General features: G+C 34.8%; 1 protein-coding gene across 1 annotated transcript in view; it reads right to left on the reverse strand.

Annotated features, from left to right (window-relative positions):
* Positions 1 to 22,865, reverse strand: part of NUDCD1 (NudC domain containing 1) — a 102,298-nt gene that overhangs the window by 40,557 nt on the left and 38,876 nt on the right. Inside the window, exons 4-8 of the mRNA XM_065903335.1 lie at positions 21,803 to 21,983; positions 19,025 to 19,207; positions 15,804 to 16,008; positions 12,073 to 12,217; positions 7,021 to 7,146 (exon numbers count right to left, since the gene is read on the reverse strand). Coding sequence (XP_065759407.1) covers positions 7,021 to 7,146; positions 12,073 to 12,217; positions 15,804 to 16,008; positions 19,025 to 19,207; positions 21,803 to 21,983 — 840 coding nt within the window. The remainder of the gene's footprint in view (positions 1 to 7,020; positions 7,147 to 12,072; positions 12,218 to 15,803; positions 16,009 to 19,024; positions 19,208 to 21,802; positions 21,984 to 22,865) is intronic.

Raw genomic sequence — 22,865 nt, forward strand, 5'->3', positions numbered from 1 at the left:
CACCCCAATGTTCATCGCAGCACTGTTTATAATAGCCAGGACATGGAAGCAACCTAGATGCCCATCAGCAGATGAATGGATAAGGAAGCTGTGGTACATATACACCATGGAATATTACTCAGCCATTAAAAAGAATTCATTTGAATCAGTTCTAATGAGATGGATGAAACTGGAGTCCATTATACAGAGTGAAGTAAGCCAGAAAGATAAAGAACATTACAGCATACTAACACATATATATGGAATTTAGAAAGATGGTAATGATAACCCTATATGCAAAACAGGAAAAGAGACACAGATGTACAGAACAGACTTTTAGACTCTGTGGGAGGCGAGGGTGGGATGTTTCAAGAGAACAGCATCGAAACATGTATATTATCAAGGGTGAAACAGATCACCAGCCCAGGTGGGATGCATGAGACAAGTGCTCGGGGCTGGTGCACTGGGAAGACCCAGAGGGATTGGGTAGAGAGGGAGGTGGGAGGGGGGATCGGGATGGGGAATACATGTAAATCCATGGCTGATTCATGTCAATGTAAGACAAGACCCATTACAATATGGTAAAGTAATTAGCCTCAACTAATAAAAATAAATGAAAAAAATAAATAAAAGCTGATGTCTGAGGGTCTGGCTTCCAATCAGACTGAATTTAGGTGCTGACTGAGATCCTCCATTTTGGGACACTAATAGGTCTTGACACACCCTCAACTACTGAAAGCCAAAATAAGATGCTTGGACAATCACAAAGTTTGAGAGGCAACAAAGAACTAGGGGCAGAGTGTAACAATTAAGCTTCATCTCCTTTAAAAGACCACTTCTTTAACTGGAAGAGGTGGCTATTTTATTTAATGGACAGAAACCAACACAGCAAGTCAAGGAAAATGAAGAAACAGAGGAATATGTTTCAAAGGGAAAAACAAGATAAAACCTCAGAAAGAGACCTTAATGATACAGCAGTAAGTGATTTAACTGATAATTCAAAATAATGGTCATAAAGATGCCCATCGAGACTGAGAAGTAGGAACGAACAAAGTGAGAACTTCAATAACGCTTTAGAAGATCAAAGAAAGTGTCAAAAGTCACAGAGCTGAAGAATGCAATAACTGAATAAACTGAAGATGAAAAGACACAAAAGGATTCCTGAGGTCAAACTTAGGCTAGTCCAACTCACTTAATCAGAGCAGCAAAAAGGAAAAAGAATGAAAAAAGTGAAGACAGCTTAAGGGACAATATCAAGCAGACTAACTTTTACATTATGGAACCCCAGAAGGAGAAGAGAGAGAAAAAGTGACAGAAAACTTATTTGAAGACAGAATGGTGGCAATGTTCCATTATTTGGGTAAGGAAACAGATAATCAGACCCAGGAGGCCCATAGAGTTCCAAATATGAAGACACCAAAGTCGGACCCACAAGACACCTTGTAATTAATGCATCAAAAGTTAAAGAGGTGAAGCAAGAGAAAAACTTTTTACATACAAGGGAACCCCATAGACTATGAGCAGATTTTTTCAGAAACTATGGAGACCAGAAGGAAGTAGCACAATACTTTCAAAGTGCTGAAAGGAAAAATCTTCCAGCCAAGAGTACTCTACCTGGCAAAGTTGTCATTCAGAACAGGAGGAGAGAGAAAGAATTTTCCAGACAGGCAAAAACTGAAATAGTACATCACCAATAGACTGGCCTAATAAGATATGTCAATGAAACTTCTTTAAGCTGAAACAAAATGGAGCTAATTAGTAGAAAATCATAAAAGTATATATTTCACTGGCAAATGTATAGAATATAGTAAAATTCTGAATTATCTAGGTTGTAAAGGATGTGGGTTAATTTATAAAGACAGGATGACAAAAGTAGTAAAAACAAAGATACAACAATTTACTGAGGGATAAGCAAGATAAATGGGCTTCCCTGGTGGCTCAGATGTAAGGAGTCTGCCTGCAATGCAGGAGGCCCACGTTCAGTCCCTGGTTGGGAAGATCCCCAGGAGAAGGAAATGGCAACCCACTCCAGTATTCCTGCCTGGAAAATCCCAAGGATGGAGGAGCCTGGCAGGCTACAGTCCATGGGGTCGCAAAAAGTCAGACATGACTAAGCAACTAACACACAAACAAGATAAAAAGATGTAAACTGTGAGATCAGAAACAAAACATGGGGCAGGGGTTGTAGAGCTTTAGAATTGTTCAAACTTAAGTTGTTATAAACTTAAAATAGAGTGTTATAAATGTAAGTCGTTTTATGTAAGCTTCATGGTAACAACAAAGCAAAAACCTCAAGTAAATATAAAGAAGATAAAGGAATCTATATATACTACTGGAGAAAAAAAATTAAATTGCAAAAGAAGTAATCAACAGAAGAAGAAAGGAAAAGAGCAACTTCAGAACAGAAAATACATTCTTAATAATTACTTTAAATGTAAATTGATTAAAATAAAACCATCAATCAAAAGACTGGATGAATGAACTAAAAAACCTGAACCATTTATATGCTGCCTATGAGAGACTCACTGCATAGAAGGAAACACGAAGACTAAAAGCAAAGAGATGGAAAAAGATATTCCAGGCAAACCAAAACAAAGTGGAGGTAGCTCAATTATGTCAGACAAAATACACTTTAACACAAAGACTACAATAAGGCCCAATGAAGGTCACTATATAATAATAAGAGGGTCAATCCAACAAAAATTTGTACATATTTATGAACCAAACATAGGAGCACACCTGTCTATATAAAGCAAACATTAACAGACCTAAAATGAGAAAGAGACAGCAATACAATAATAATAGGGGACTTCAATAAGCCACCTTCACCAATGCACTTATTATCCAGACATAAAATTAATAAGCAACTATTGGCCTTAAAAGATACATTAAACCATATGGCCTTAAAAGATATAAACAGAACACTCCACCCAAAGGCAACAGAATAAACATTCTTTTCAAGCATGCATGGCACATCCTACAGGATAGATCATGTTAGGCTAAAAAACAAGAATTAATAAATTTAACAAAACTGAATAGTATTAGGATCTTTTGTGACCACAAAAAACTTGATATCAACTATAAGAAGAAAACTCAAACATTTACAAATACGTGGAGATTAAATTCAATGTGATTTCAATACACCAAAATTTACGGAACACAGCAAAAGCAGTTCTGAGAGGGAAATTCATTCCAATAACTGCCTACAATAAGAACGATCTCAAATAACCTAACTTGTACATCTCAAGGGACTAAAAATTAACCAAGTTCAAAGTTAGTAGAAGGAAGGAAAAAACAAAAAATATCCAAGTAAAAATGAATGAAATAAGAGACTTAAAAGACAATGAAAAGATCAATAAAACTAAGAATGGATTTCTTGAAAAAAAATACACAAAATTAAAAATGCTTCAGGTAGATGTGCCAAGAAAAAGAAATGAAATCAGAAATGAAGGAGATGTTACAACTCATACCACAGACATTCAACAAAGTGTAAGAAACTGCTATGAACAATTTTATGCTAACAAACTGGGCAACCTAGAGGAAATGAACAAATCACCAAAACTGAATCATGAAGAAACAGAAAATCTGAACAGGCCAATTACTAGCAAGGAGTAATCAAAATCTCTCGACAAACAAAAGTCCAGGACCAGGTAGCTTCACTGGTGAATTCTACTGAACATCTAAAGAAGAATTAATATTAGTTCTTTTCAAACTCTTTTTGGGGAGGGGGAAGAGTAGGGGACACATCATAACTAATTTTGCTAGCTCAGCATTACCTTGATACCAACCAGACAATAACACCACAAAACAGCAATCTACAGACCAATATCCCTGATGAACACAGATGAAAAAACCAAGAAAAGCCTAGCAAGTCAAATTCAATAATACATTAAAAGGATGATACAACATGAAGTGTTTAATTATTCCAGGGCCACAATGATGGCTGAGTAGCTGCAGATCAATAAATGCAATCACATACTATGGTAACAAAATGAAGGATAAAAATCATACTATCATCTCAACAGACACAGAAAGCACTTGACAAAATTCAGCGTCCCTTTACTGAAGGGTTTACTGAAATAAACCCCTTGTGTGTTTATTTAAAAACCCTCAAGAAGAAACTTACCCTTACATAATAAAAGCCATACATGACAAGCCCCCATTTAACATCATACTCAATGGTAAAAAGTTGAAAGCTTTGTTCTAAGATCAAGAACAAAGATAGCCACTCTTGCCACTTCTATTAAATATACTATTGAAAGTCTTAGAAGAGCAATTAGGCAAGAAAAAAGACGTCCAAACTGAAAAGAAGTAAAACTGTCACTTTACAGATAGGATATGATATTGTATCTACAAAACACTACAGATTTCACCAAAACACTGTCAGAACTAATACACAAATTCAGTAACGTTGCATGATACAAAAATATACAGGTATCTGTTACATTTCTATACACTAATAATGAACTATCAGAAAGAGAAATTAAGAATATAACCCTATTTACAATTGTATCCAAAAGAAAAAAATACCCAGGAATACATTTAATCAGGGAGGTGAAAGTCAACTGTAAGACATGATGAAACAAACTGAAAACATAAATAAATGTGCTCATGGACTGTAAGAATTAATAATGTTAATATGTCCATACTACCCAAAGCAATCTACAGATTCAATGCAATCTCTCTAAAATTCCAATGGCATTTTTCACAAAAATAAAACAATCCTAAAATTTGTATGGAACCACAAAAACCCCAAACAGCTAAAGCAATCCTGAGAAACAGAACAAAGATGGAAGCATCATGCTCCTTGATTTCAAACTATAATGCAAAACTATAATAATCAAAACAGTAAAATATTGGCATAAAAACAGATGCATAGATCAATGGAATAAAACAGACAGCCCAGAAATAAATCCATCTATATCTGGTCAATTAATTTATAACAAAGGAGCAGAATACATTATTATACTTAAATGAGATATTAACATTGAACTGATTAAATATTTAAAGTATGTAAAAAAATGCTGCAATATTTAATTTTGTCCCTATAAACTCATGTAATGAGGGATTGTTTATATATTTCTTAACTTTCCAAAGATAGGACCTGCTTATAATAAGTCTATCATTCATGCTCTATGGGAACACATTTTATTCAGACTGTAGTGGTTTAGAATCTTGAAATTATAATTTATGATCCTGATATTTAGTGAAAATTATGGTGAAATATCCGGAAAGTCCACAGATCTAGTTTCTAATACTGGCTCTATCTTTGATCTCATGTAAACCTCACCTACTATAGCCTAACAGATTAGCAAAATAAAAAGATGAAATACAGTTCTACAGATCCAACTTTTTTTTTTCCAAAGTTAGAAGGATTATCCCTGTTTATTATGTATTTTACTTCTTTCCCACTCCTGATGTATATTTCTATGACACTGAGAAGGTCCACAGCTATAACACCTCACCTTTATAAATCCTTAAGGAATGAAGTGACATTTGGGTGGTAAATGTAAGAAGAAAATTCCAAGTATATTCTTCTCTGCTCTATCAACTTTTTCCTCTAGGGAGCTAGAGGCCTCAGAGAATAGGATGCTTCCAGTGCCCCACCAGTGTCAGCCAGATCTGGTTTGGCACTGCCTGTGACAAAGGTTAGGTGCTATTTGCTAAATTCTAGGATTTAGTCAGCAGACAGGGCATTGGTACCCTAATCTTTCAGTAATAAAGGTTTTATTTCAGTCCCCTTCTATTAGTCCTTGGTTTTAACTTATAGTATGTTAAACAAACAAAATAGCGAGCAGTATCATTAACTAGATGCCTCTCAGTGACCAAGATTAAACTACTGATCAATACTACTTAGCACTACTATACTACAATGAAGTGAAATTCTCAGAGAAGCTAAGCTAAAACAGTAACATTTTATGACATCTAAGATCAGGTGCCTTCTCTATAAAAGTTAGGTAGGAAACAGTATCTAAAAGTTATAGCTCCTAGGACTATAAATTTAGGAAGAAAGGCCAGATTCTTTAAGAATAAATAGTCTACAGTTGGTCAAGGTTCAAGAGTTTTTCATCAGTAGTACTTAGAATAATTTTCTAAAATCTAACCCAAGGCAGTAAGAGTGTGTAATGGCTCTTCTTTACTCACAATTAAGGGAGTTATCTATGAGATTATGTCAGAACTAAAAAACATCTAAGAAGCAAAATGCCAAGAAAACCTAAGAACTTTGATCATCTGGGCTTTGGATCAGTGACCAGATTGCATAAAATAATATGATCAAGAACTCTGTTCAATTAGAAGAGTGACTGAAAAAGAACAGGAGACATAAAAGTACATGCAAATTTCTTGAGATCCAAGATGTAACTGAAACCATTTTTATTTTTATGACTGTCACCAACAGATCAGTCTTAAAATGTTTTTAAGCACCTATCAGAATCAGAACCCTTGGCAGGTGTTAGGTACACTGTGGTAAGCAAAATGTTATCTCTGTGCTTTTCAGAAGTTATTTGTGTTATATGTTGATGGGGTGGAGGGCACAGCAGATGTAGAAATTAAGACTAAGTAATTCTGAAACAAGCTTCAATGACACCTTTTTCTACCCACTGATCTTATGCCATTCCACATCACTTCTCTACACAGGTATAATCCAGAAATGCTCCTTTCTGTAATTCCTTTGAGTATCATAATATCCAGCTATTAGTTTAAGAAAAGTTAAGTATCTAAAAAATATTACAAAAGGACAGTGAAGGAGAGGAACAGTTAGACATTAAGTTGTCATATATTGCAGGCACAACTACATATAAAAAACCTGCACAGAAAAAAAACCACTGAAAGACATCACTATGCAGTAGTACCAAACATACAACACTGTTTAATTATGGGTGATGGTGTCAAAAGATGGCTACTTCAAGAAACGAAGAAATTTGTCAGACAGTAAATGCCAATCAATCTATCCTTGCAAAATAGTATTTAATCAATCACTTATCATCTCATCTGAATAACTTCTCTTTATTCACAAATTTTTATAAATTATCAAGAACTTACCACATGAGTAGTTTTTAATGTATTGCCATCAAATCTGCATAAACTGAAGTTCTCTTCAAAGAAAATATCACATTCTTCTAACTCTTGAGCATTACAAGGAGGTTTATCTTTATCTGGATTTGGATTCTTGGACCAGAAAAGAAAATAAACAACAATAAGAGAATTAATGTTTTCATTTTTAAAGATGTTGAGATTACAGAAATAATGAAATATTAAATTTCAGACTCAGGACCAATAAAAACTTAAACAAAAATAGTCACAAAAATAGTAAACTGATAGAACCAGCCGAAAAAGATATGAAAACAGCTATTACAAACATGTTCTATATACTCAAAAATATAAAGAAAAACAAACATTGAGAAATACAGAAGATATAAAAAAGAACTAAACTGAAATTCTAGATATAAAAATACAACATCTGAAACGGAAAACAACATAGATGGTACTGACAGCTGATTAGACATGGCAGAAGAAAAGACAACCAGTAAGTCTGAATCTATTTAAAATGCAACAGTCTCTCTAAAACAGTAATATGTGCTGTGCTGAGTCAGTAGTGTCTGACTCTACGGTCCCATGGACTGTAGACCACCAGGATCTTCTGTCCATGGGGATTCTCCAGGCAAGAGTAAGCAGGTGGCCATTCACTTCAGGAGATCTTCCCAACCCAGGGATGAAACCTAGGTCTCCCACACTACAGGTGTGATTCTTTACTGCCTGAGCCACCAGGGAAACCCGAGTAAAAGATAAAAGAGTCCATCTAAAAATGAAGCACAGAGAAAACAAAAACTAAAAACAGACACAGAAAATAAGAACCCCAGTGGCCTATGGAACCATATCAAATGGTCTAACATATAAGTATTTAAGGATTCAAGAAGAATAAAAAAAATTTGAAGAAATAATGGCAATTTTTTTTCAAACTTGAAAATGATAATCTTACAGGTCAAAGAATCTCAAGCATAACAAACATTAAGAAAAAAAAAAATCACAGTAAGTCACATTACAATGAAATTGCTGAAAATAAGAAAAGTAAAATCATTCTCTAATAAAGAGAAAATTTTAAAGTGGTCAAAAGAGGAAATCATAGTACAAATAGAGGAACAAAGTTACAAAGGATAGTTGATTTATTAGAAACTATACAAGCCAAAAAACAATGGAGTATGCTTGAAGTTCTGAAACGTAAAAAACCTGTCAACAGTGTCTTACACACTTAAGAAAAATAGCTTTGAAAGAAGAAAGTCATGCATTTTTGCGCATGCATGTCTGCAGAAAAACAAAAGAATCATCCAGCATAAAGAATTTATCCAGCAGAATACAATGCAAGAAATGATAAATAAAATTCTTCAGCAGGAAAAAAATGACATCAGATGGAAATCTGAATAAACAGTGTGAAAGAGGAAATGACAAATACTTGGATCAACTCAAGACTTTTCCACATGGAGTTTTTAATATCTTTAAAAGAAATGTGACTAAAGTTGCAACATATTAAAAGTTTATTTAAGGTAGAAATAAAATGACAAAAGTAATAAAAAGGATGAAGGAACGGAATTATACTATAAAGTTCCCAAGACATGAGTTAAATGAACTCAAATATGAGTTGAAGACACATGTTCATAAGTTGAAGACGTACACCATAATCTCTAGAATCAACATTAAAACACACACACAAATATCCACCCAAATAAAAACATAGAGGTATAGTTAAAAGAAGTTAAATGCAGAGATAAATGGAATCACTGATTTTAGTATGTTTCACTGTCTGCAAAAATCACTGTTTGATGTTTTTCTCTCAAAGAGTGAAAAAGGATTACTCAAGTTATAAATTGTATATTCACATGCATGTAACAGAAATACAATTCTATAGCAACTGATAAAATGTCCACATACCTAGTTTGCCAAAATACAGTCATGTTATTCAGAATTTAAGAACCCTCAAGGGTCTGAAACTAAATGTCTCAGTTACCGACATTATCAGATCTGTCCATTTCCAGCTGAAATATAGAGCCAGTTAGCTATGGTTGTCTGCTCCATTCTAAATATCACAGAAAACAATGATTACAGTGGCTGGTTAGAAGGTAATTCCAGCAATTAGCTGGGCCATGGGCTTTCCAGGTGGTTATAGTGGTCATGTACCCTCCTGCCAATGCAAGACACATAAGAGACTTGGGTTCGATCCCTGGAGAAGGGAATGGCTATCCACTCTAGTATTCTTGCCTGGAGAATCCCATGGACAGAGGAGCCTGGCGAGCTACAGTCCATAGGGTTGCAAAGAGTTGGACACGACTGAAGTTGACTTAGCATGTCTGCACGCATTCTGTTACAGTGACTCAAGAAGATACGTACAACCAGCAGAACAGAAGGTACTCTCCCTCCCTCCCTTTCAGTTACTCAAATGGGGCTTCCCTAGGGGTTTAGCTAAGAATCTGCATGCAATACGGGAAATGCAGGTTTGATCCTTGGGAAGGGAAGGTCCCCTGGAGCAGGAAATGGCAACTCACACTGCTATTCTCGCCTGGTAAATTCCATGGAGAGAGTAGCTCAGTGGGCTAGACTCCATGGGGTCCCAAAGAATCAGAGCAACTAACACTAGAAATAAGAGGGCAAGAATTAAAAGCTAAGGACTACTGAGGCAGCCAGTACTGAGAAAGAGAAGACTACAGAGGAAAGAGAAAGCAAAGAAAACCCAAGACTCCGGGCTGTTTCCTCAAGTATGTGCTATTTCAAGCTGAGCTGAAAAAGACAAGGGAAAGCAGTGGATAAAAGGCTAAGAAGCTGAATTTGACAATAGTCAAGGTACTTGGAGACAAAAATTAGAAATCAGGGCCTACACAGGAGGAGAAACCCTGGTAAACATTCCACATTTTTAGCTAAATATGTGAAAAGTTCTGCCATAGGTTTAAGAACAGACAAAGAATAAACCAGCCAGGCAAAAAACTGAAAGCCAGCAACAAATCAAATCAATCACTAATGGGATTAAACAAACAGGCAGAAAATCTGGAGGATGCAGCTAATGTAGTATTTAGAAGGAAGTGTACAGCATTAAATGTTTTCATTAAAAAAGGAAGATTAAAAAAAAAAAAATCATATAAGCTTTCACCCTCAAAAAAAAAGCAAAATAAATCCAAAACAGGCAAAGAGAAAGTAATAAATGTCATAACAGAAATGAACAAAACTGGAAACTGAAAAAAAAAGAAGAAAAATAAAGTCGATTGAAATAAATGCCCAAAATATCTACTAAACAACTTAAATTTATGGTTTAAAACCTTCAAAAAAGATAACTCCAGACAGTTTCACTGGCAACTTCCATCGAACATTAAAGAAGATATAATGCCAAGTCTACAATCTCTTCCAGAAACAGAAGACAGAAACACTTTCCTATTCATTTTATGAACTCAGCATTATCCACATACAAAAAGTAAAGAAACAAAACAAAAATTATAGACCCCAATATTCCTCACAGAGATGTAAAGCTCTTCAATAATACCAGTAAATCAAACCAGCAGTATGTAAAAAAGTAATTTTATTTTACTGTGGATTAGAGGTTCTAATCAATGTAGTAAGGCAAGAAAAGGTATAAAAATTTGAAAAGCAAAAACTGCCTTCAGTTAGAGATGACAAAATTCTGTCATTTTAAAACTAACAAATACACTAGTATTCAGGCATAAATAACTTAGTCATTTAACAACATTCATTTGAAATCATCAAGTTTAAAAGGCAGTTAGTAGCAATTATCTACAATTTCACAACAAACCTCCATTACTGTCTCTATAATTATATCCCCAGAGCACTATCACAATAAATACTTGCTGAATGAATGAGCATAGAGAAATGCAGTCTTGTGACATGACTTGTAACAAGGCTATGAAATCAAAGTTCTGTAGTTGTAGTCGTACACAAAATTTCAGTGATTCTTGAAATTCTCCATTATGCTGGAAAATGTGAAACATGGTTTCTCCATTTTGGTCATGTTTTCTTTTGTCAGAGACATTTACTTTCAATATTCTAATCTTTCTTTTCTATCTTAGGATGCAACTAACTCTACAGTATAAATACTTCTTTATACAACCCTCCTCATTGCTATAATTCCAGATGGCAATAAGTCAGACATTTTAAATGTGCTGATGTAAGATCTGGTAAATGAAGATAACTGAAGTTCTAGTGTACTGCTGTATTTGTTCAAATTCTTAACATTATCTTAAATGTTATCAGAGGAGGAACATATTCAACAAAAAACCATAGTTATATGTAGTATGTATATATACACACCCCTTGTGATATTCTAAGATCACCAAAAAAATGTCAATGATTACAAACAGATTATTAGCAAAGTAGGGTATAAAATCAAAATTCTGTCCCTGTCAATAATGGTCAGTCAATTCTTCTAAAGGAGAATACAGATATATAGGCAGATACAGTTGACACCTGAACAACATGGCTTTGAACTGGAAGGGTCTAACTTATAAGACAATGCAGGAGAAGAAGGGGATGACAGAGGATGAGATGATTGGATGGCATCACTGACTCAAGGACATGAGTCTGAGCAAGCACCGGGAGCTGGTGAAGGACAGGGAAGCCTGGCGTTCTGCAGTCCATGGGGTTGCAAAGAGCTGGATATGATGGAGCGACTGAACTTAAAATACACACTACAGAAATACATAATATGCAACTGGTTGAATCTGAGGATGTGGAACAGCAGATTTAGAAGACCAACTATAAGTTATACTCAGATTTTTGAGTGTACAGGGTGGGCCCCCTAACTCCTGCATTGTTCAAGGATCAATTACATATCTCCTTTTCTCTCTACATATATTGAGAGACCAAGAGATACACATATACATACACACATGCATGCACACCTACCCTGAATGTACAACATGCCCACAACACATATATGTATTCAGTTAGTGAATAGGGAATATTAGAATTTCAAGCGATATTCAAACACTAGTCAGTAAGACCTAATGTCTTTTACATTAGGAAAAGCAAAATAATGTGGTATAATCCCCACATTCTTCTGAATCCTTGGGAAGTCCCACTACGATTGCAATTGCTTACCAGTTCATCAGAGGTCAGATGCATCAAACGTTCGGCTATTGCAGCACACTGAGCTGAGTCTCTTATAAACTCTCCTTGTTTATCACCGACCACTAGTTCTGGCCATGTCATGCCTTCGTTCTTCTTCATCAAGGAAATCTCCAAGCTAGATGTGTAAAATGAGGAAAGTTATGTTACATTAAGCAGTTACACAAACTATACAACCAATATCAAACAGAAGAATCTTCCGTAGAAATTATCCATCTGGTGTCCAGAGAATGTTTTACCAAAAATCATGTTCATTTTAGTATGATGGAAAACCTATAATCCAGGCGTAAACAAGGTAGACTTAACAAATAAGAAAATACCACGGGACTGACAGGCAAGAGTCAAATCACCCTCAGAAAGAACTTCTGCAGTTCAGGTGTGCTGAGTGTTATCAATCTTAAGTAATGGAAATATAAGCAGCATGTACCTATGAGTTATTTTACTGGGGAACGGAGGTGGAGTGATGGGCACATAAAGTTAACTGGAAAGGGCCTATAACTAAAGGTATCTCTCTGTGTGTGGAGCCAACAATTACCTTCACTATCACCAAACTAGTAGTCATAATATGATTACTAAAGATCAGGCAGCTTAAATCAATAAAAAAAAGAACCCATAAGGGAACCCTAAGATTAAGGACTAATATAGCGGGAAAGGGGAGAGAGGCGAGTCAGGGCTGACTGTGGCCATGGGATAGGGAATTGCCCATGCGCCTCCTGACCAGGAAAGAGAATCCAATATCTTGTGGTGATACAGAGAAAAGTGGGGGTGGTAGCGCCTGTTCCACGGCAAAGCAACCTTTTCCACGTGCCATCTCTGGTACACATGGGTCATACTAACCCATGCCCTGGAACTCAATTGCAAGGAAACAATTGCAAGAACACAATAACAACTATTATCATAATTATCAAATAGAACATGTTATCTATTCAGCTATTTTCAAGGCTATTATCACCACCTCATGAATTAACTACAGCACTTTAAAATTTTCTAAAACTACTTTTATTTAAAGAGACTATACAAAATATCTTTCTTACATAATGAGTTTCTATCATTAGCATTAAAAATTACCACCACAATTAATAATGCCCAGATATAGTTATATCTTCGAAGAAGAAAGCTAATCTCAAAAGATGAGGATGATTAATGATGATAAAAACAATGTCAGCAGCTTATAGTTACCTAATGCTTACCACATGCTAGGTGCTATCTTAAGCACTTTACATATTTTAACTCATTTATGGCTCACCACAAAGTAAGTAAGTACTATTAGCATCTCCACTTTACAAATAACAAAACAAGCACTGAGAAGCTAAGTAACTTGCCCAGGTCACAAGCTAGTGAAGAAGTCTGGCTCCAAGTTCATGTTTCTCACTATTGCACTATTCTGCCTCTCTGAAAAAATATACGTAAATAACTATTAAAGAACTTGTATCTACTGACCAGAATGTATAAATACTGTTCTTAGTCAGCTGCTACCTAAAGAAGTCAACAAGTTCATACAGTCTTGGTTTATAAAGAATTTATGAACCATCATTAAATTTGCATATTCAGTCACTCTTTTAGCATATATGCATTTCTACATTTTAAAACTAGAATCACATCCTACCATCCAAGCAAAAAGGAATACATAACTCCATACATAATACAGATTAGTTAGCAAATTCTTTCAAAGTTAGAACATTAACTATTAAAAATGAGATGAATAATATAAAAATATCATGTGTTTTAAACCAATGATACCACACACACATCACTGTAATTATATTTTGTAACATTAAATAGTAATTAAGTACCTCAAATTTCATGGAAAAACAATACTGGTCTATGTTCATGTGTTAAATGTTGAATCTATTTTTGCATATAGTCCAGTTCTCCTAAATCTTGGCTCAGTTACTGCTTGATGACTTATATTTAACAGTATGTTCCAGCTGGCTTGCCAGTTTAAAAATGCTATCCTCAAATCGCACACACTAGTGAGATATGTTTAAATAGAATATATGGAAATATAAAATATTTTTAAAAGAACCTTTTGGATATAGAGTTTTTTAAACAATATATATAAAAAATATAACCAAGTCACCAAATTATTATCTCCATTAATTATCTCCACCAATTTATTATCTCCATTAATAAAATGATTTCAGGATATCTGTTCAATTTAAAACCTAAAAAACTTTGTGAATTAGATATACAGTTCTTAGACTCTCAGCATTTAGATTCATATCAAGATTCACTTGATTTCACTAACTACACTAAAGCCTTTGACTGTGTGGATCACAACAAACTGTGGAAAATTCTTAAAGAGATGTGAATACCAGACCACCTTACCTGTCTTCTGAGAAACCTGTCTGTGGGTAAAGAAGCAACAATCAGAACCAGACATAAAACAACTGACTGGTTCAAAACTGGAAAAGGAGTAAGACAAGGATGTATACTGTCACCTGTTTATTTAACTTTAAATGCAGAGTACATGATGCAAAATGCCAGGCTGGGTGAAGCACAAGTTGGAATCAAGATTGCCAAGACAAACATCAATAACCTCAGATATGCAGATAACACCACCCTTATTGGCAGAAAGTGAAGAGGAACTGAAGAGCCTCTTGATGAAAGTGAAAGAGGAGAGCGAAAAAGCTGCGTTAAAACTCAACATTCAAAAAACTAAAATCATGGCATCTGATCCCATCACTTCATAGCAAATAGATGGGGAAACAACAGAAACAGTGACAGACTTTATTTTCTTGGGCTCCAAAATCACTACAGATGGTGATTGCAGCCATGAAATTAAAAGATGCGTGCTCCTTGGAAGAAAAGCTATGACAAACTCAGACAGTGTATTAAAAAGCAGAGACATGACTTGGCAGACAAAGGTACATCTAGTCAAAGCTATGGTTTTTCCAGTAGTAATGTACGGATGTGAGAGTTGGACCATGAAGAAGGCTGAGCATGGAAGAATTGATGCTTTTGAACTATGGTGTTGAAGAAGACTCTTGAGAGTCCCTTGGACAGCAAGGAGATCAAACCAGGCAATTCTAAAGGAACTCAGCCCTGAATATTCATTGAAAGGACTGATGCTGAAGCTGAAGCTCCAATACTTTGGCCACCTGAAGCGAAGAGTTGACTCCTTAGAAAAGACCCCGATGCTGGGAAAGACAGAAGGCAGGAGAAGAGGATGACAGAGGATAAGATGGTTGGATGGCATCACCGATTTAATGGACATGAGTATAAGCAACCTCTGGGAGATGGCCAAGGACAGGGAAGCCTGGTATGCTGGAGTCCATTGGGTTGCAAAGAGTTCGATAAGACTGAGTGACTGAACAATGAACAGTAAGCACAGGAATATAATATCTAGTTAGCAAATTAAAAGTCAGTAGAAAAAAATTATTTCCATTAAAAAGTTTAAAATGTGAAAATTCAAATAGCCATTTTCAACCATTTATTATTATTATTACTCTATTGTATCCAAAGCTGAAATGAAAAGCATGACAATATAATGCAAATAATAACTAAGCTAGTATCTTTAACCTTAACTACAGCCGTGCTCTTTGACACAGTAATTCCATTTTTAATCTATCCTAAGAAAAATAATCAGCAGTATCGATGAGCCTATTCCCCCTTGATGTAATCACTGCAGAAAGGATAAAAAGAAAAAAGTAAAATAATAAAAGGTAAAATTTCAAATATAAATAAAACTAAAAAAAAAATACCTATTATTTTCTTTAATTATCCATGTACTGCTTTCATGATCAATAGATGAAAAGAGATTGCCTTCCAAAAACCTCTGACCCTTCAGTACAATGTTGACAGAATCAGGCAAAAACTGGATTTGAATGTCTTCCTTAGTACAGTCTTCTGGAAGTTGTATTGTTACTGTCAAATCATCTTCAGTCTGTTGCCAGTAATACAGAGGTTCTTTGGGAAAGAAAAATGTATTATGTAATAAAAAAAAAAAAAAACAGAGACTACAACATAACATACAAAATCAGAAACTAGAACATACAAAAGAACACCTATCTAGCATCTTTTCTAGTGATCTTCTCACAAAAAATTATGAACAAATACATAGAGATCTCCTTGGGGAATTTTCACTCAAAATGTTGTAGCAATCACACTTGACACTTCCCTGTTCCAGGCTTACTTAATGCCCTAGAAGATATGCACTCATAAAATACAAATCATAGCAACTCTTTATTCCCTACCTCCCAGTATCCCTGCTTCTCCCTCTTCCTCTTACACACACACACAGGATTCCAAGCACGCGTGCATGCATACACACACACACACACACACAGGACTCCAAGTTAAAAGAATACCAAATATGTCATAAACCCTGCCTGAAACTTTCATCACAACCTTGATTTGCCACTGTTTGGGCAATGTAGTAACTCTGTGATACAGGAGACTACAACTATTTGGTGGGACAGACATACACACAAAAATAAAAGATATATTTTCCTTATAAAAGTATTGGCTATTTTATCCCCACAATATGAAGGTAATTTCATAGCAAATTGATGGGCTGTCAGTATATTTAGTCTAAGTTCCCAGTAAAAGAATCCTCCTTTCACCTCCTTCACTATCCCCTATGCTTGGCTCCTAAAAAGCTATCTACCTAAGAAACACTTTTAGGCCCGCAATACTATAACCATGAAGTAAGAAAGCAGGGCGTAAATGTAAAATGGACAAATATTTGCTCAATAGCATCCATAAACATTAATCTGTCTACTCACTCATCAGAAAGAAACATAACATTGGTGTTGTTTAGTCATTAAGTCAAGTCTGACTCCTTTGTGACCCACCAGGCTCCTCTGTCCATGGGATTTCTCAGGCAAGAATACTAGAGTGGGTTGCCATTTCCTTCTCCAGGGGATCTTCCAGAACCAGAGATCGAACCTGTGTCTCCTGCACTGACAGATAGGTTCTTTATCACTGAGACACCTGGGAAGCCCAGGTAATAAGTAATATCAGTCTAACTGAAGTTTACAGAAAATGAAACCAGCATATATACTCAGAAGAGAGCTTAAAAGAAAGCATGCTAATTAACAAACTATCCATAATTTTAAAGTTACAACCATTCTCCTTTCTTATTGTGAAAGTCTGATGATATTAAAATCAATACAGAAGAAATTTCCCAAGAGGAAGTAGGTACAAGAAGTTAAGTAAGGGCCATTTGTTAGAAGGAAAACAGAAAAATTGAAGGGTTTACACTAAATGGAAGTGGTTTACATTAAAAGAGAAGAACAAATTCAGGAGGAATTCAAACATAACGTGAGATGTCAACGAAAGAAACGCTAGTGGCTAGTGATTTAAAAACATGTGTTCCAAAAAACAAAAAAAACAAGAACATGATGTGTTCCAACTAGGCTGCAAATCTGTCTTGGAAGCACATGGGCCTAGCTACTAGGCACACTGGTTCCAAGGATGAAGGCAGTCCTTCATTCTTCCTCAACCAGTCACCAAAGGAGTCCTAAAGGGCATGTGGTCTAGTATTACAAATAGCTACTCTGGCTAAGCTCCAGGAGAGTTTAACATTATAACTAAGACAAAGCAGTAGAGTTTATTCAGAAAGGGATCTTGTGAAAAAAATCACTTGTGAGGAAAGTAAGCTGTTAAGAGGGGAAGTAAAAGGCCACCATACACAACTCTTATATTCAGGTGTTCATATTTATAAACCTGGAGAAAATAATTTTCAAGTATTTACTATAAAAATATTTTCAAATATTTTTCAACAAATTTATTTTTTAAAGAGCTGTGTGAAAATGAAAGTTGCTCAGTAGTGTCCAACTCTTTGTGACCCCATGAACTATAGAGTCCATGGACTTCTCCAGGCCAGAATACTGGAGTGGGTAGCCTTTCCCTTCTCCAGGGGATCTTCCCAACCCAGGAACTGAACCCAGGTCTCCCACATTGCAGGTGGATTCTTTACCAGCTGAGTTATCAGGGAGACCCTAAAGAGCTATGTAAGTACATAAAAACAGTGAAACTGATTTTTATTTTAAATAATTAAGTTGTTAAAGTAATAAAAAGGGTAGCTTCAAAGAGTAATACATATGATTGTTAAATACTGTGCAAATCTGTTAAATAAAATATACTATTCTCCGACTATAAATATCAGAAATATGAACAGCAATGATTATAGAGAAATGTTATCCTGAATATTTAGAACATGAATTCTTTGCATACAAATATAAACTTCTTCTGAAAGTCCTTTTTATTCTAAAACATTACCTTCATTCAGTCATCCAAGACTGAGAAAACTCAAGTGATTCTACCCCCTAGGAACTTCTTTCAGTTCAGTATGAAAGGGAAGAACACGTAATTAGCATACCTATATGAAGAGAGAGACTATAAGCCCCTTCACACCTATTTCAACAGGCTTCCCTCATAGCTCAGTTGATAAAGAATCCACCTGCAATGCAGGAGAGCCCGGTTTGATTCCTGGGTCGGGAAGGTCCCCTGGAGAAGGGAAAGGCTACCCACTCCAATATTCTGGCCTGGAGAATTCCATGGACTATATGTCATGGGGTCGCAAAGAGTTGGACGCAACTGAGCAACTTTCACTTTCATATGAAGAGAGGTTACCTTATTTTTAAAAATTACTATCTATAATACTAATATGCTGTATTTTCAAATAACAACAAATAGACATCAGTATTTGTTTATTCATTAAGTATTTGTTAAATATCTAATCAGGTAAGATAATACATAGAATTTAAAAAACATTTTTGTTAATTATGGAAAGTATTAAATTTAACCAGTTCACACTACCTAAGTGGCATATTTTATGAAAGGCTATTTTGGGAAATATAAAGGAAAACAAAGAAAAATTCAGTGGCAATCTTGACCTGGTAAAACTCATAACCCAGCTAAGAGGACAAGTCAGATCTATTTTACACAGGAGTTCTATGGAGATTCAAAGTAAAATTACCTTTGATTTCCTCGGACATGTTTTCATCCTTACTTTCTTCAAGATCCTGACCAGCTTGAACAAATGTAAAGGACTTGTAGGAGACAATCATCAGACCGTTCCCATCAGGCTCAATAGCGGCATAATGTGGCACGGACTTCCCACGGAGAATATTACACTTAGCCATTTCATATTTTTTATTATCTGCGAGAAAATAAAGCATTTTAGAACAAGAAAATTATTAACAAAAAACTATAATAAAAATATCTGAAAATATTCAAATATAATTCTAATTTAAATTAAATATTTTTAATGTACTATTAAAAAGCAGACTATAGGTATCTTTTTATAAAAGGATAAAAAAATTTACAACCTAATATTCTGTAAATAAAATCTCAAAAATGGGTCTGATGAAATTTGTTCTTGGTTGTGATGTCTAATGTGGTAGCCACTGGCCATGGTAGCTGTTTAATTAAGTAAAAATGGACATTCACTTCTCCAGCCACACAAGCCACACTTTAAGTGTTCAAAAGCCACACATACCTAGCTGCTATCACACTGAGTGGCTCACACGCAAACATGTCCATTTTGGAAAAATTTCTATTGGACAGCAGGGCTCTAAATTGTAAAAGTGACTTACTTACCTGAACATCAACCTCTGAAAAATATACCCATTCCTTGACTACAGCCTGTCTACTTTCTCAGCCCATATATGAGAGGTGTCTTCTGACAGAGTCACAAACTGACGGTAATGGAAAAAGTGTGGTGTGGACAATTTTCTGCCCATTAGCAGGTTTTCTTAAAATGAAATAACTTTTACGGTAGAAATAATTTTTATATACATTCAGATATAGATCTATTTGCCATATAATATAAATAATTGTACTTACAATTTTAAAGATAGGAAAAACTAACTGCATTCTGAAATTTTCTGGTAAACTAACTGAATTTATTCTATGAAAGTAAGCGTTTTTTTTTTTCTTTTTTTTGCTTTAAAAGTACTCAAACATTTGAGTCCATACCTTTACTTAACATTGTTACTTTTGATAACAAAATGTTTATTACAGTGGGTAGTACTTATAAGCTTCACACTGAGTAGTCAAAAAATCATAACTAAACATCATGAGTTATGCATAATACTATGTTGTTGTTGTTCAGTCACCCAGTCGGTCCAACTCTTTGTGACCCCACGAACTGCAGCATGCCAGGCCTCCCTGTCCCTCACCATCTCCCGAAGTTTTCCCAACTTTATCTCTACTGCATCAGTGATGTCATCCAGCCATCCCATCCTCTGACAACCTCTTCTCCTTCTGCCCTCAATCCTTCCCATAATACGTACACATACCTAATACAACCCATTCTAAAATATGTCATTTTTCTCTCTAAATCCTCACCTAGCTTCACACATTCACTTCATATATATTTAAGAATAGACTTTTCATTTTATGAAGTAAAAATTACTATTTTTCTTTCATAGGTACATGCAAGGCAGAGTCCTACCTGGCTCCAAAGACCCAAACTTAGACACTCTGTATTTTATAGGATGGTTTTTCCCAACATGTGGGATAGAAAACAGTGGGTCTCAAGTGAATTCCATGGCTAAATGGGTTGGGAAAGGCTGGATCAAAATTACATTTTCTTTTTTTACTCAAGATTTTTAGAAACTTAACTATGCTTAATGTGAAATGTGGCTATTGTATGCCTACATTTTCAAACTTACTTGACCACAAAATATAATTTATCAAATGTTTCACTCAACACAGTCTAGAAATACAACACTGCTCTGTTATATTTATTAGAAAATAAAAAGTAACACAATTATATTAGTAATTCAGGGAAAAAAGGAACTGAAACATCCAGAAAAGTTAAAGTGAACCACAGAAAGAACATTTCTACAATTACAATAATTAAAATTGGCTGGAGAGAAAAAAAGAAAGGTGAGTCTAAATATAACTGTCCAGCTGAATGAAGGAAACAAAGATGAAGAGAATGGAAGCCAAGGAGCTGCAGCCAAGTGCCACTGTGGACTGAGCTAAAGCTGTCATGGAACCAAGAGTCTTAGAGAAGGAAGAACACCCATGGTGATTTCTCCCATGTTATGGACCTTAATTTAAAAACCAAAGCTTTTATTTATCTAAAGCAGAGATCTGCAAACTATGACCTTTGAGCTAAAGAATACATTTTACATTTTTAAATGGTTCAAAAAAAATCAAAAGAATATTTAAATACATGCAAAATTATATAAAATTCAAACGTCAGTGTTAAAAAACAAACAGCTATACTCATTCATTTATGCCTTCATCTACAACTGCTTTTGCAGCACAAGATCCTAGTTGAATAACTGTAACAGGTCATATGGTTACCATCTAGCCCTTCACAGAAAGTTTCCAACATCTAATCTAAAGATTTAAGTTATTGTGTTCCTCTAGAGATAAAAGTACAACACTGGGAAGAACAAATTACACTAAATATTTCAAAGAACAAATCTTGTGCTTAATGTTACATATTAACAGGTATTTTTGTATACATTAAAAACATGTTAAATTCTTCCAAAATATGTAATAGTGTCTCCTTTTACACAAAAGGTGTATTCAACTGTGGAAGCACATAATTTTTTTTTTATAATCCATACCTAAGGAGAAACTACCTATAAATATTCATTCCAATGGGTAGCAGGTATTAGAATCACAACACAATGCCTAAGAAAAAGCAAACAGCATTTACAGGAACAGCTTTGCATTTCAAAACCTATTGAATTATGGCAACCACTGCAGAAAGATCAGAATTTTGTTGTTTTACCTTCATATTTCTTACTAATAGTGACCCACTCCAAGGAAACATAGAAACCACTTCCTTTCATAGCCAATTCCTCTTTTTCTATTCGAAGGAGGAGAGTAGCTATTGAATGTTCTTCAGCTTTCAGCAATGAGATACTGTGAATTATGATAAAAGGATTTCCAAGTTCTTCATTAAATACAATCTACAAAAAAGAAAAAAAGATGGCATTCACAAAAACGTATTACATGAATGCATTGAGCACAGAGGAAATACACAGAATTCTGACAATCTGGTAAGTAATTTGGATACTGTTTACTGCAAGGACACAAGAACAAAAAAGCCCTGAAATAAAAAGCTTACAAGTTTAAAATACTGCTTAAAGAAATAACTTTTAGAAAATATCTACTTGTTTAACAGAGAAAACTGATCAGTACTCACAGAAAACAACAGGGCCTCCAAATGGCATTTACAAAGGAAAGCAATCTAGAAAAGAATTGCCAAGTGAAAAACAGTGCTCCATACAGAGGAAATGAGGTCAATATTCTCTTACTGCATCTCTTCCCCTGTCTCATATCTAATTTATTAGATATCATATCTAATTTATTGAGATATATTAATATATCATATAATATTATATCCATCCATTTATGTTATATATTATCTTATACATTATATGATATACATTAATATGTTAATCATATCTCATATCTAATTTATTTCTGCCTTCTTCTTAGTCTCTGAATACTGTTATATATACGTGTGTGTATGCTTGCTTTCCTGTTGTTTTTGGTTTGCTTTGTTGTTTGTTTTCTAGAAATTTACAGAGAGTCAAAGGAACTAGAGAACAAATCATGAAAACTTTCTTACTGTTCAAAAACAGAGATCTTATTTCATCTAAAAAGATAATTCCACTAACTGTTAAATCCTTAAATTTCTTCTAAAAAAAAAAAACAAATCAAATCATGGAAAGATGTACAAAGTCTTATCAAATTCTTCTTACAACACATAATCTAAAAGACTGTTATATTTTTGTTAAATACTGAATAGGAAAGGTTTTAAGGCTGATTTCTAAACAAGTCTTTCA

The sequence above is a fragment of the Muntiacus reevesi genome, chromosome 12 (genome assembly GCF_963930625.1).
Source record: "Muntiacus reevesi chromosome 12, mMunRee1.1, whole genome shotgun sequence".
Taxonomy (NCBI): Eukaryota; Metazoa; Chordata; class Mammalia; order Artiodactyla; family Cervidae; genus Muntiacus; species Muntiacus reevesi.